This window comes from Nycticebus coucang, chromosome 20 (assembly GCF_027406575.1).
Source record: "Nycticebus coucang isolate mNycCou1 chromosome 20, mNycCou1.pri, whole genome shotgun sequence".
Classification (NCBI taxonomy): Eukaryota; Metazoa; Chordata; class Mammalia; order Primates; family Lorisidae; genus Nycticebus; species Nycticebus coucang.
Window position 1 is genome coordinate 35,630,713 of NC_069799.1, and position 14,247 is coordinate 35,644,959.

General features: G+C 44.6%; 1 protein-coding gene across 2 annotated transcripts in view; it reads right to left on the minus strand.

The window, feature by feature from the left end:
- LOC128572815 (zinc finger protein 43-like) overlaps positions 1-14,247 on the minus strand; it is a 38,257-nt gene that overhangs the window by 14,195 nt on the left and 9,815 nt on the right. The window contains exon 3 of one of the 2 annotated variants that reach the window (XM_053572927.1): positions 12,004-12,099. The exons of the other annotated variant lie outside the window; for it this stretch is intronic. Within the exon in view, the coding sequence (XP_053428902.1) occupies positions 12,004-12,099 (96 nt within the window). The remainder of the gene's footprint in view (positions 1-12,003; positions 12,100-14,247) is intronic. 2 annotated transcript variants of the gene reach the window in all.

Here is a 14,247-nt window from a genome sequence, read left to right on the forward strand (position 1 = left end):
GCAACAGAGTGAAGCTTCATCTCAAACAAAAATTCTCTTTTCTAGATAACTACAGTGTTCCACTGTGACTGTGGACTGATCCAAAGCACGTATTTTTTCTTAACATTAGTTAACATTTTATTAAATGAGAGCAGGTATGCTGAATATTTTATGTATTATATGGCAATAAACTTTCATGGAAAATGTACAATCAACAGGAGGTACTTACAGAAAATGTTAATAAATGCACATTTAAAAATAGTAAAGATACTTTTTATTATGTTATTAATATATTGCTATTTTTACAAAAACTGAAAAGGTTTAATTCACCCTTTAGAGGCAATGGAAAGCCCTACATTTCTGAGGAAAATAAAAACATGAGTTTTGTAAAATACGGTAAGTTATACTATGTAAAATAAGAATTGGGGATAAATTAAATTATAATTTAAATACAGGTTGAGGAAAATGACAAATTCTGCTGATTTTCTCTTTGCGCATAATAAAGTAGATGTTTCAAGTCAGCATTCTAATAACTATGAAATATCTACTGATTACCTAAATTACTTGTTATATAAGGTGAAATTCTAAAACATAGTTCTGGATATATAAATCTAAAATTACAGAAAATTTAATACAGAATAAAATGGGATGTGAAAACATAGAGATAGTAGAATTAGCAAAACAGCAGAATAGAAATCCCATGTTCATGCAGCCCCCCCCCCCATGGTAACAAAAATTTGGAAGCCATCTAGGGGAAAAACGCTTTACTGACACCCCAGCACAGTGACTCGCACCTGTCATCTCATCTACTTAAAGGCTAAGGTCCTTCAGTCCTTCAGTTTCACACCAGCCTAGGCAATAAACTGAGGCCCCATCTCACAGAAAGTGATTTTATGAATCCAGAGAGGAGGCTGTCAAATACTCTTAATGCCCACAAGGAGGGTCATTTAGAGAAGGCCGACCCTCATTTACTTAGCAAATTAGAGGATCCCTGGTCTTGGTTACTGACTGGAGAATGGCCTGCTCAAATTCGTCCCACTGAGAATTCTTTCTTTGTTTTTATTTTTTTTTTCTTTTTGAGACAGAGTCTCACTATTTTGCCCTAGGTAGAGTGCCGCGGTGTCACAGCTCACAGCAACCTCCAACTATTGGGCTTAAGTGATTCTTTTGCCTCAGCCTCCCAAGTAGCTGGGACTACAGGTGCCCACCACAATGCCTGGCTATTTTTTGGTTGCAGTTGTCACTATTGTTTAGCAGGCCCATGCCGAGCTCAAACACGCCAGCTTTCGTGTATGTGGCTGGCGCCCTTACTCACTGAGCCATGGACACTGAGCCCCACTGAAAGTTCTGAAGAGACTATGAGAACATCTCCAACTTCTCCCATCCAGAGATCTAGAGAAAGATGCACACTCATGGTAATGGAGACAGGCCTGCAGATCTTGGCACTCTGTGTGTGTGTGTGTGTGTGTGTGTGTAGTAGTAATATAGTAATATATTACAAATAGTAATACACACACACACACACACACACACACACTAGAACCTCCACAGTTGGCCATCTCCCTACATTGACCACCTCAAGTTGACCTGATATTCATAGATTAGACATGCACCACATGTGTGTATTGGTACAGCATGCCTAGTTGCTTATGCTAATCACCTCTGTATGTTGACAAGTTTGTTACAGTACTTTGGTCAATTTACAGAGGTTCTGTGGCATGTATGTGTATGTGTATCTGTGTGTGTGTATGAATAAACATATCCTAAACCAGAGATAATTATAAAATAGTTATTTTGTAATGTAAGCCTAGGCTATGATGGAAAAATACCAGTTAACTCCTGGCAAATTTCCAAACAGCAAGCTTTAAAAAAATTGTATAGAAAAACAAAGCACATTGTACCCCACAAATGCATAAATGCATAAACGTACTCATGATCTATGTGTATATGACTTAATAAAAAAAAGAAAAGAAGAAAAGAAAAAGAAATGAAGTAAGTCTAGTTCACCCCCAAGATAAATGAGAAAGTACTAATTGATTTCTTTCTTGTAGTTCACGCCCAGTTTCTTCTTTGGCTAACTCCTTGGGAAACGAACCAACTGTCCCCGGACTGACCTTTAGACAATACCAGGTGGAGAGAATACTGAGACAAAGATGTATGGAGGAAAAGTACTGAAACTAAGATGTATAGGGGAAAATACTAAAACAAAGATGTGGCTCAACGCCAGTAGCTCAGCGGCTAAGGATGCCAGCCACATACACCGGAGCTGGTGGGCTGGAATCCAGCCCAGGCCCGCCAAACAACAATGACAACTACAACAAGCAAATAGCTGGGTGTTGTGGCAGGTGTCTGTAGTCCCAGGTACTTGGGAGGATGAGGCAAGAGAACTGCTTAAAGCTGGGCACCTGTAGCACAGTGGTTACGGCACCATCCACATACACTGAAGATGGTGGGTTAGAACTCGACCTGGTCCAGCTAAACAACTCCAATAAAAAATAGCTAGGCATTGTGATGGGTGCCTGTAGTCCCAGCTACTTGGAAGGCTGAGGCAAGAGAATCGCCTAAACCCAAGACCTGGAGGTTACTGTGAGCTGTGATACCTCGGCACTCTACCCAGGGCAGCAAAGTAAGACTCTGTCCAAAAAAAAAAACCAAAGATGTATGATGTATGGTTAACTAACTGCAAAATTCTACTTCTGTACAATGCTTGCTTGCTACCCCACCCAGATGCACCTGGATAGCCTGTGTGCCAACCAGGATGCAGACAAGGCCTTAAAAACCCAACCCTTTAAGCACTCAGGGCTGCTCTTAGAAACCCGTCATTGGGACTCTGAGGCAGTGGCTGGCCGGCTCCTGAATAAAAAGACACCCTTGCAAATTCAGCTTGTCTGGTTGTGTGGTCTCTGGGGAACTCCTGGGCACAACAGTAACAACAGACATATTAATATATCCTCAGGAATACTCTAAACTCTCCAATGGCAAAACATATTTAAGAAATGTAGCTACTGGATGTTGGGGCTCATGCCTCTAATCCTAAAACTCAGGGAGGCCAAGGCAGGTAGACTGCTTGAGCTCAGGAGTTCAAGACCAGCCTGAGTAAGAGGTGAAAGAACAAAACCAGCGCCATATTAGGAGTTAAGTTTCACGCTCCCAGCCCCCGCCATTTAGTTTCACTTTCCAGGCATGCCCGGGCATGCCCAGGCAAGACCAGGCATCATGAGACAACTGCCCAACCCACCTAACCAATCCAGAAGCGCCCCTTTTGTTTCAAGCTGTGCACGCCCACCCGCTGTGCGGGCCCATAAAAACCCCTTGCTCCACAACTCTGGGCTCCTGGCTTGGATCCGTTGTAACGGAGACCCCAGGAGTCCAAGTTTGAACTTGCAATAAAACGGCTCTTTTTGCTTTTGCATCAGTTTCGGCTCCTCAGTGGTCTTTGTGGAGGATTTCAAGATCTGGGCACAACATTTGGTACATTGGCCAGGAAAATCCCCCAGGACCCTCTGAGGACATCCAACCCGAAGAGCCGATATGTGGTAAGTGTTTGTCTTGTCTATTGTGCTAATTTTTGGGATTAAAGTTCTGTGCATGGTGTGGTCGGTGTAAAGTCAAGGTGGACGCACCGGAGACAGCCGGCCAGGAGAGCCGCAGAGATGTCCCGGCCTCTTCGGAAGTGCGAAACTCAGTGTATGTTGTAGAAGTAATCCCACCAGACTGGGACGAGGATACCCCAGGGTGTGGTGTGGAAAAAGTGGTTTTTGTGCCTGGGCAATTTCGCGGGTCGCTCCCGCAGTACAGTCAGAGACCGTCAGATTACTTTCAGTTTTATTTCCGCGGACCATCTGTCTGGTTTGTCATTTTGTGTGCCGTGTGTTTCATAGGTGTCTTTGTGTGGTTGTGGCTGGCCTTGACAGGGCAACGCTGACTTAGACTGTAACATGGGACAGACTCAAACAACCCCCCTTTCCCTTTTCCTTGACCATTTCTCAGACTTCAAGTCCAGGGCGCAGGACCTAGAACTCATGGTGAAAAGAACTAAACTCATCACTTTTTGCAGCAGCGAGTGGCCAACTTTCAATGTTGGCTGGCCTCCCAAGGGAACCTTTCACCTTCCCATAATTTTTCAGGTTAAGGACATTGTCTACTGCTCATGGACCGGCCATCCCAACCAGGTTCTGTACATCACCACTTGGATGGATTTGCTGGAAGATCCCCCTCCTTGGCTAAAGGCTCTTTTGCCTCCAGCAGATAATCACTGCAACAGTACGGCGGTTCTTGCTGTACGTGAGAAGCCCCTCACTGAGAAACCCAAGCCCAAACCCTCTGCACCACTTTACCGTATGTTACAGGACAGTATGGACCAGGATTTCTCTTGTCCTCCTCCATATTGTCCTCTCTCCCCTCCACAGGTTGCTCCTCCACCTCCTGGAGAGGAGGCAGTGGGGGAGCCGGCCGCGGAAGCCGAGCCTGCAGCTAGACCTAGTGCTGGGAGCCCGCCGTACACAAGGCAGCAGGCCCAGAGAGAGGCGAATGCTGACTCAACTGTCCTTCCTCTGAGGGCTATAAGCCCCCCAGATGCACAGGGGGCACGAGATTTTTATTATTGGCCCTTTGCCACAAGTGATCTGTATAACTGGAAAATGCAAAACCCTACCTTTTCTGAAAAGCCTAGTGTGTTAATTAATCTTTTAGATTCTGTTCTCTTTACTCACCAGCCTACCTGGGATGATTGTCAGCAGCTTTTACAGGTGCTCTTCACTACAGAAGAGAGGGAGAGAATTCTGTCGGAGGCTCGGAAGTAGGTCGTGGGTGCAAACAGGGCTGTGACCACTAACCCTGCTGAGATTAACACTGTTTTCCCCCTTACCCATCCTGATTGGGACTTTCATACAGGGGGTGGTCAGACGAGTCCCCCAGTCTACCGCCAGACTCTAATGAGGGGTCTCCAGAAAGCGGCCCGTAAGCCGACTAATTTGGCTAAGGTAGGGAATGTGCAGCAGGAAAAGAATGAATCTCCTGCTGCCTTCTTAGAGAGGATCATGGAAGCATTCCGTACTTACACTCCCATGAATCCTGAGGAAGATAGTAGCAAGGCTGCAGTAATCATGGCCTTTGTTAATCAATCTGCTCCTGATATACAAAAGAAACTTCAGAAAGTAGATAGATTGGCTGAGAAAACTTTACAGGATTTGCTTGCAGTGGCTGAGAAGGTTTACAATAACAGAGAAACACCGGAAGAAAAACAGACTCGCGCTCGGGCCAAACAAACTCGTGATTTGGCTAAAATCCTGCTGGCCGCCACAGCTGCCGAACCTAAAGATCGACAGGCTCGACTGAAGAGACTGACCACTGAAGGTGAGGAGAAACCCTGGGAGGGGGGGGACGCAGACGCTTACAGAGAGACCAGTGTGCCTACTGTAAGGAGATAGGACACTGGGCCAGAGAGTGTCCTAAATGCAGAGCCAGTAAGCCTATCCCCCGTGGTGAAGCCCGCATCTTGGAGATGGGGGAATTAAATGATTAGAGGGGTCAGGGTTCAGCACCCCTCTCTGAACCCAGGGTAACCCTCAAAGTGGAGGGGACACCAATTGATTTCCTTGTGGACACCAGCACCCATCATTCAGTGCTTTTAAGAGACCAAGGAAAACTAGATACAAAGAAATCTTGGGTCCAAGGGGCAACTGGGGTGAAGTAATATTCATGGACTACCTAAAGAACTGTAGACTTAGGCACGGGCTGGGTATCCCATGCATTTATGGTTATTCCAGACTGCCCATATCCCTTACTTGGAAGAGACCTATTAACCAAAATCGGGGCTCAGATATCTTTTAGGCAGGATGGCCCCCAGGTAACAGATGGGCAAGGGTGACAAATACAAGTTCTGACTGTTCAGTTAGAAGATGAGTATGCACTTCACCAAACACCGCATGGAGCTCCGGCTGACATGAGCGACTGGCTCCACTCTTATCCATTGACATGGGCGGAAACAGGAGGGGGAGGGTTAGCCCTTCATCGGCCTCCTGTCTTAGTAGAACTTAAGCCGGGAGCAGAACCCATAAAAGTGAAGCAATACCCCATGGCCGTAGAGGCAAAGAGGGGCATAATCCCGCACATCAGTGGCCTCCTTCAGGCAGGCATTTTGATCCCCTGCCAGTCTGCTTGGAATACCCCCCTGTTGCCTGTTAAGAAACCCCTTACAAATGACTATCGTCCAGTACAAGATTTACAAGAAGTAAATAAGTGGGTAATGGACATCCACTCCACGGTACCTAACCCATATACACTTCTCAGTGCTCTGTCACTGACTCAAAAGTGGTACACAGTACTAAATCTAAAAGATGCCTTTTTCAGTCTGTCTCTAGCCCCACAAAGCCAGGCTATATTTGCTTTTGAGTGGAGCGATTCAGAGGAGGGCATCAGTGGACAATTGACCTGGACCCACCTGCCCCAAGGCTTTAAGAACTCTCCGACCATCTTTGAATGAGGCTCTACATGCAGACTTAGGTGAGTTTCGTAAATCTCACCCCGGCTTGACCCTTCTTCAGTACGTGGATGATATATTAATAGCAGCTGCCACAGAGAACGATTGCCTGCAAGGAACAAGAGATCTGCTCACTACCCTGGGAGACATGGGATATCACACATCAGTGAAGAAAGCCCAAATTTGTCAGGAAAATGTGACTTATTTAGGGTATGTGCTTAAAGATGGCCAGAGATGGTGAAGTGCAGACAGAAAGTACACTGTGCTTGGAATTCCTGTTCCTACTACTCCCAGGCAAGTACGGGAATTTCTGGGGACGGTTGGATTTTGTAGACTGTGGGTGACGGGGTTTGCAGAAATGGCTAAGCCCCTCTATGAGGCCACTAAGGAAGGACAGCCCTTCCAATGGACAGAGGAAATTGATCAGGCATTTAAAAATCTTAAGACTGCCTTGCTAACCTCCCCTGTGCTAAATCTCCCTGATATCACCAAACCTTTCCATCTATATGTGGATGAGCATAAAGGGGTGCCCAGACCACTAACCCAGACTCTGGGACCCTGGACCCACCCAGTAGCTTACTTGTCTAAAAGACTCGATCCAGTTGCGTCGGGGTGGCCCCCTTGTCTATGTATTATAGCGGCTACTGCTATCCTAGTGAAAGATGCCGATAAACTCACCTTGGGGCAGGAACTGTTAATAACAACCCCTCACACCATTGAGGGAGTTTTGAAGCAGCCCCCAGATCGGTGGATGAGCAATGCACGGCTGACTCATTACCAAGGTCTTCTTCTGAATCCACCAAGGATTCAGTTCTTGCCCAGTACAGCTTTGAATCCTGCCACTTTTCTGCCCAACCTGGATGCAGAGGTACCACTGCATCATTGCCAAGACATACTGGTGCAAGTCCACAGCCTTCGCCAAGATTTGACCGATCAACCACTGCCAGATGCTGAGGAAACCTGGTACACAGATGGCAGCAGCTTTGTGAAAGACGGACACAGGTATGCAGGGGCGGTGGTGATTTCAGAGGCTGAAACGTTGTGGGCTGAACCTCTTCCAAGCGGAACTTCTGCCCAATGAGCAGAACTTATAGCCCTTACTAAGGCCTTAGTACTGGGAGAAGGGAAGAAGGTCAGGATCTATAAAGACAGCCGTTATGCATTTGCCACGGCCCATATCCATGGGGCCATATACCGAGAAGAGGGGATTACTGATGGCAGAGGGAAAAATGGTAAAGAATAAGCAAGAAATACTAGACCTCTTGACAGCTATCTGGTTGCCGAAAAAGTTGGCCATCATTCACTGTCCAGGCCACCAGAAAGGAAATTCTCCAGTGGCCAGAGGGAATCGCCGAGCCGATGAAGTAGACAAGAAGTGGCCCTTACAATGGTCCAGGAGCTAAATCTCCATTTGCCAGATCCAGGGGCACCAGTGTTACCTGAAAAACCCAAATATTCCCCTGAGGACCTGGCTTGGCTCTGCACCCTCTGGCCCATTGCCCAGACGAATATAATGGCTGGTGGCGCACTGCAGATGGCAAGACTATTCTCCTGGCACAGTTAGGAATGGAAGTGCTCCAACACATGCACCAGGCCACTCGCATGGGCAACAGAAAGTTAAAAGATCTAGTCCGCCATGCAAAAATTAAAATAGAGCACCTAGACAACAAGATAGACCAAATCATCGGGGCCTGTAAAGCCTGCCACCTCACGAATGGCAGAGGGGGCCCTGCTACTCCTGGAACCGAGAACAAGGAGACAAGCCTGGTACGTATTGGGAAGTGGACTTCACAGAAGTCAAACCAGGTCGGTATGGATATAAATATCTTTTAGTCTTCACTGATACCTTTTCTGGGTGGAATGAGGCATTTCCAACAAAGCATGAAACCGCCCAGGTGGTGGCGAAGAAACTGCTAGAAGACATCTTCCCCAGGTATGGACTACCAGCCCTGCTAGGCTCAGACAACGGACCTGCTTTCCAATCACAGGTAACGCAGGGGCTGGCTATGGCTCTGGGAAATACCTGGAAATTACATTGTGCTTACAGGCCCCAGAGCTCAGGACAGTTAGAAAGAATGAATAGAACTCTAAAAGAGACCTTAACCAAATTAACTCTTGAGTCTGTTGGAGACTGGGTGGCTCTCCTTCCCTTTGCTTTATATCGGGTGAGAAATTCTCCCTATAAGCTAGGGCTTAGTCCTTATGAGATACTATATGGAAGACCACCCCCGTCATTCCTAACACTTGTATAGATTTAATAACTGAGGCAGATGATGAAAATTTCCTCCTCTCCCTTCGGCGTTACCAGCAGGTACAGAAAGAGTGTTGGTGCCGCCTGCGGGCTACTTACGAGGCTGGTCCCGTACCTGAGCCCCACAAGCTCTGGCCTGGCGATTGGGTCTACGTAAAAAGGAATCGCTGAGAGACTTTGGAACCCCGGTGGAAGGGCCCATATGTCATGATCCTGGCAACACCCACGGCTCTCAAAGTAGACGGCATCGCCTCCTGAGTATACCACACCCCCGTGAAACTTGCAGATCCATTCGCCATCCAAGAAGACTTCGTTCCGCAATGGAGAATCCAGCAGGCTGAAGGCAATCCTTTAAAACTCAAACTAAAGCGCTCCCCACCTACTCGCTGTTAATATTGATTGTATGTACCCCTTTGAATGCCTTTCCTTACTCTAATCCCCAACAGCCATATAATGTCACCTGGTCTGTCTATGGGGGACCCGTGCGGGGGAGGTTCGGGGGCACCTTTGTTTGAACTGCTGACTGGACATGGTTGAATGCTACATGGGGTATCCATCCTAAAAATACTCGGTACCCAGATTTATATATAGACCTAGATCAAGTAGTGGGGCTCACGCACAGTACCTGGAGCCCTCAACACAACTTATATTATGTGTGCCCAGGTCATAAAACAGACAAGTGTGGGGGAAAGAACTATTTTTTCTGTCAACATTGGAGCTGTGTATCCACGGGTCAGATCTGGTGGACGCCACCAAATACCCCAGACTTATTATCAACAGGCTCATTACATTTGTGAGAGAACGTGTAGGGGTTGTACAATTAATGGTTCTTAAAGGTCAGTACTGACCCTTAGCAGAACAAGAGATGATGGATACACAGGTGTAGGGGCAAGGCCCATGATTGGACCTTTAATTTACAAGTAGAGGGGGGAGTGAATGAACCAAACCAGCACCATCTTCGGAGTTAAGTTTCACCCCCCTCACCCTGCCATTTAGTTTCACTTTCCAGGCATGCCCGGGCAAGACCAGGCATCATGAGACAACTGCCCACACCACCTAACCAATCCAGAAGCGCCCCTTTTGTTTCAAGCTGTGCATGCCCACCCGCTGTGCGGGACCATAAAAACCCCTTGCTCCACAACTCTGGGCTCCTGGCTTGGATCCGTTGTAACGGAGACCCCAGGAGTCCAAGTTTGAACTTGCAATAAAACGGCTTATTTTGCTTTTGCATTGGTTTCGGCTCCTTGGTGGTCTTTGTGGGGGATTTCAAGATCTGGGCACAACAGAGGGAGACATCAGCTCTACTAAAAATTCCAAATCTGGCTCAGAGCCTTTAGCTCAAATGGCTAAGGTGCCAGCCACATACACCAGAGCTGGCAGGTCTGAATCCAGTCCGTGTCTGCCAAATAATAATGACAACTACAACCAAAAAAAGAAAAAAATACCTGGGCATTGTCGTGGGCGCCTGTAGTCCCAGCTACTTGGGAGGCTGAGGCAAGAGAATCGCTTAAGCCCAAGACTTGGAGGTTGCTGTGAGCTGTGATGCCACAGCACTCTACCCAGGGCGACAGCTTAAGGCTCTATCTCAAAAAAGAAATAAAAATAAAATAAAAATAAAAATACCAAATGTGGCCAAGTGTAGTGGAGGGGACCTGTATTCCCAGCTACTTGGGAGGCTGAGGCTAGAGGATCACTTGAGCCCAAGACTAAGTTTGCTGTGCCATGGCACATGACTTTGCCTCAAAAAGCAAAACAAAAAATAAAATATAGAGAGTAGATACCTGTAACTGTATTAAGGCTGGCAAATTAAAGCACAAAGAAATTAAATTATTTATCATAGTCCATATTAAAACAAAATTTTGAAGTTAAATAACATTAGATTTTCTTACATTTGGGGAAATTTTGTGTTCTAATAAAATTACTGACTATAATTTCTGCACAATCTTATTTGAAACCTTCATAGCATAAAAAAGTATAAAGCAAAAAAATATACAACTATTTGTGGGTTTCCTGGAATTTCTGAACCAAACACTAATATCACAACTTCACTCACAGATTTTTGATAAGATGCTAAAGAAAAACAAATTGTTTTTTAGACACAACCTCTTTTTGTTGCCCAGGCTAGTGTGTCATTGGATCAGCCTAACTCACAGCAACCAAACTCCTGGGTTCAAGCAGTTCTCCAGCCTCATTCCCACCCACCCACTTCCATTCAATGGGACCAAAGGCAACCCTTACAATGCCTGGCTAGTTTTCTACTTTTAATAGAGACAGGGTCTCACTCTTATTTATACTGGTCTTACACTCTAGAGCTCAAATAATCATTTCACCTTGGGTCCCAGAGTGCTAGGATTCCAGGTGTGAACCACCACATCCAGCCTAAGGAATGTGAAAAAAAAATTTTTTTTTTCACAGAGATATTAAAAAATACACAAATATTTTATGTCCTTAAAAGCAACAGAAGAGCAGTCACATGTAAGCCACAGGAAGTTCTTTTATTCTTACTATAACCTAGAAGGAATATCACTCAAAAGTACAGACCTAGCAGGGCGCGGTGCCTCACACCTATAATCCTAACACTCTGGGAGGCCCAGGCAGTTGAATTGCTTGAGCTCATGAGTTTGAGACCAGCCTGAGCAAAAGTGAGACCCCATCTCTACTAAAAATTGAAAAAATAAGGCAAGAGGCTCACTTGAGCCCTAGTAGGAGGTTGCTGTGAGCCTTGGCACCATGGGACTCTACGCAGGATAACAGCTTGAGACTCTGTCTCAAAAAAAAAAAAAGAAGCACAGTCCTTCTGGAAATTAAAACCAAGAACAGGCATAGTGGTGATGGGAGAATTACTTCAGCTAACAGGATTGAGACCAGTCTAAGGAAGTTTGAAACCACTTCTCTACTAAAAGAAATATAAAACCATTACCCAGGCATTGTAGAGAAATCTGTGGTCCCAGATATTTGAAAGGCTAACAGAGAAAAAATCATTTGAACCTGTAGCTTCAGGTTGCTCTGTGCAAGGCTGCGGCCATAGCACTCTACTGTGAGACAAGAGACCAAGACTCTGGGTCAAAAAAAAATAATAACATAAAATAAAATAAAATAATAATTTTTAAAAACAAGAAGAGAGATGCCCTTAAGTAAGAATAAGAAAAATAATCCCAGGCTTCTCAGAAATCATGTCCAATGAAGCTGATCCTTTGTAATTATGTTACGTTGTGCGCACATGGGTGGGGAGGTGTTTCCTTGAACTTTGGACCACTGACCAGTGTTATCTGCTTCATTCACTCCAACCTACCTGGGGGCTTGACTACTGTCTGGTGTGTCTTCACCCTCCAGGGTTCTTTGCTTTGCTCCAGACAGGTGATGAGGTCTGGCTTAGAGACAGCAAGACCTGTTTGATTAGAAAAAAGGAACATGACTCTTACTGGCATTCTTCAACTTAGAAGATCCAGAAATAATCCCCGGATAGACATTCCCTACAAAATATTAGAATCTTTAAAAAGTATTTAAAATGAATGACTGCCGAGCATGGTGGCTCATGCCTATAATCCCAGTACTCTGGGAGGCTGAGAGGGTAGACTGCCTGAGCACACAGCTTTAAAACCAGCCTAAGCAAAAGTGAGACCCTGTCTCTAAAGTCTCTAAAATAGCCAAGTGTTCTGGCAGGTGCTTGTAGTCCCAGCTACTAGGTACACTGAGACAAGAGAATCCCTTGAGCCCAAGAGTTTGAAGCTGCTATAAGCTGTGATTCCACAGGACTCTATCGAGGGTGACAAGTGAGACTTTACCTCCAAAAATAATAAAAATTAAAAGTAAAAGTAAAGATAGAGAATTCTTTTTTTTGTTTTTGTTTTTTTTTAGGATTTTTTTTATTTTTTATTTATTTATTTTTATTGTTGGGGATTCATTGAGGGTACAATAAGCCAGGTTACACTGATTGAAATTGTTAGGTAAAGTCCCTCTTGCAATCATGTCTTGCCCCCATAAAGTGTGACACACACCAAGGCCCCACCCCAGCCCTCCATCCCTCTTTCTGCTTCCCCCCCATAACCTTAATTGTCATTAATTGTCCTCATATCAAAATTGAGTACGTAGGATTCATGCTTCTCCATTCTTGAGATGCTTTACTAAGAACAATGTATTCCACTTCCATCCAGGTTAATACAAAGGATGTAAAGTCTCCATTTTTTTTAATAGCTGAATAGTATTCCATGGTATACATATACCACAGCTTGTTAATCCATTCCTGGGTTGGTGGGCATTTAGGCTGTTTACACATTTTGGCAATTGTAAATTGAGCTGCAATAAACAGTCTAGTACAAGTGCCCTTATGATAAAAGGATTTTTTTCCTTCTGGGTAGATGCCCAGTAATGGGATTGCAGGATCAAATGGGAGGTCTAGCTTGAGTGCTTTGAGGTTTCTCCATACTTCCTTCCAGAAAGGTTGTACTAGTTTGCAGTCCCACCAGCAGTGTAAAAGTGTTCCCTTCTCTCCACATCCACACCAGCATCTGCAGTTTTGAGATTTTGTGATGTGGGCCATTCTCACTAGGGTTAGATGATATCTCAGGGTTGTTTTGATTTGCATTTCTCTAATATATAGAGATGATGAACATTTTTTCATGGAACATTTTTTCATGTGTTTGTTAGCCATTCGTCTGTCATCTTTAGAGAAAGTTCTATTCATGTCTCTTGCCCATTGATATATGGGATTGTTGGCTTTTTTCATGTGCATTAATTTCAGTTCTCTATAGATCCTAGTTATCAAGCTTTTTTCTGATTGAAAATATGCAAATATCCTTTCCCATTGTGTAGGTTGTCTCTTTGCTTTGGTTATTGTCTCCTTAGCTGTACAGAAGCTTTTCAGTTTAATGAAGTCCCATTTGTTTATTTTTGTTGTTGTTGCAATTGCCATGGCAGTCTTCTTCATGAAGTCTTCCCCCAGGCCAATATCTTCCAGTGTTTTTCCTATGCTTTCTTTGAGGATTTTTATTGTTTCATGCCTTAAATTTAAGTCCTTTATCCATCTTGAATCAATTTTTGTGAGTGGAGAAAGGTGTGGGTCCAGTTTCAGTCTTTTACATGTAGACATCCAGTTCTCCCAACACCATTTATTGAATAGGGAGCCTTCCCCCAAGGTATGTTCTTGTTTGGTTTATCGAAGATTAGGTGGTTGTAAGATGTTAGTTTCATTTCTTGGTTTTCAATTCGATTCCAAGTGTCTATGTCTCTGTTTTTGTGTCAGTACCACGCTGTCTTGACCACTATGGCTTTGTAGTACAGACTAAAATCTGGTATGTTGATGCCCCCAGCTTTATTTTTGTTACTAAGAACTGCCTTAGCTATATGGGTTTTTTTCCGGTTCCATACAAAACGCAGAATCATTTTTTCCCAATCTTGAAAGTACGATGTTGGTATTTTGATAGGAATGGCATTGAATAGGTAGATTGCTTTGGGAAGTATAGACATTTTAACAATGTTGATTCTTCCCATCCATGAGCATGGTATGTTCTTCCATTTGTTAATATCCTCTGCTATT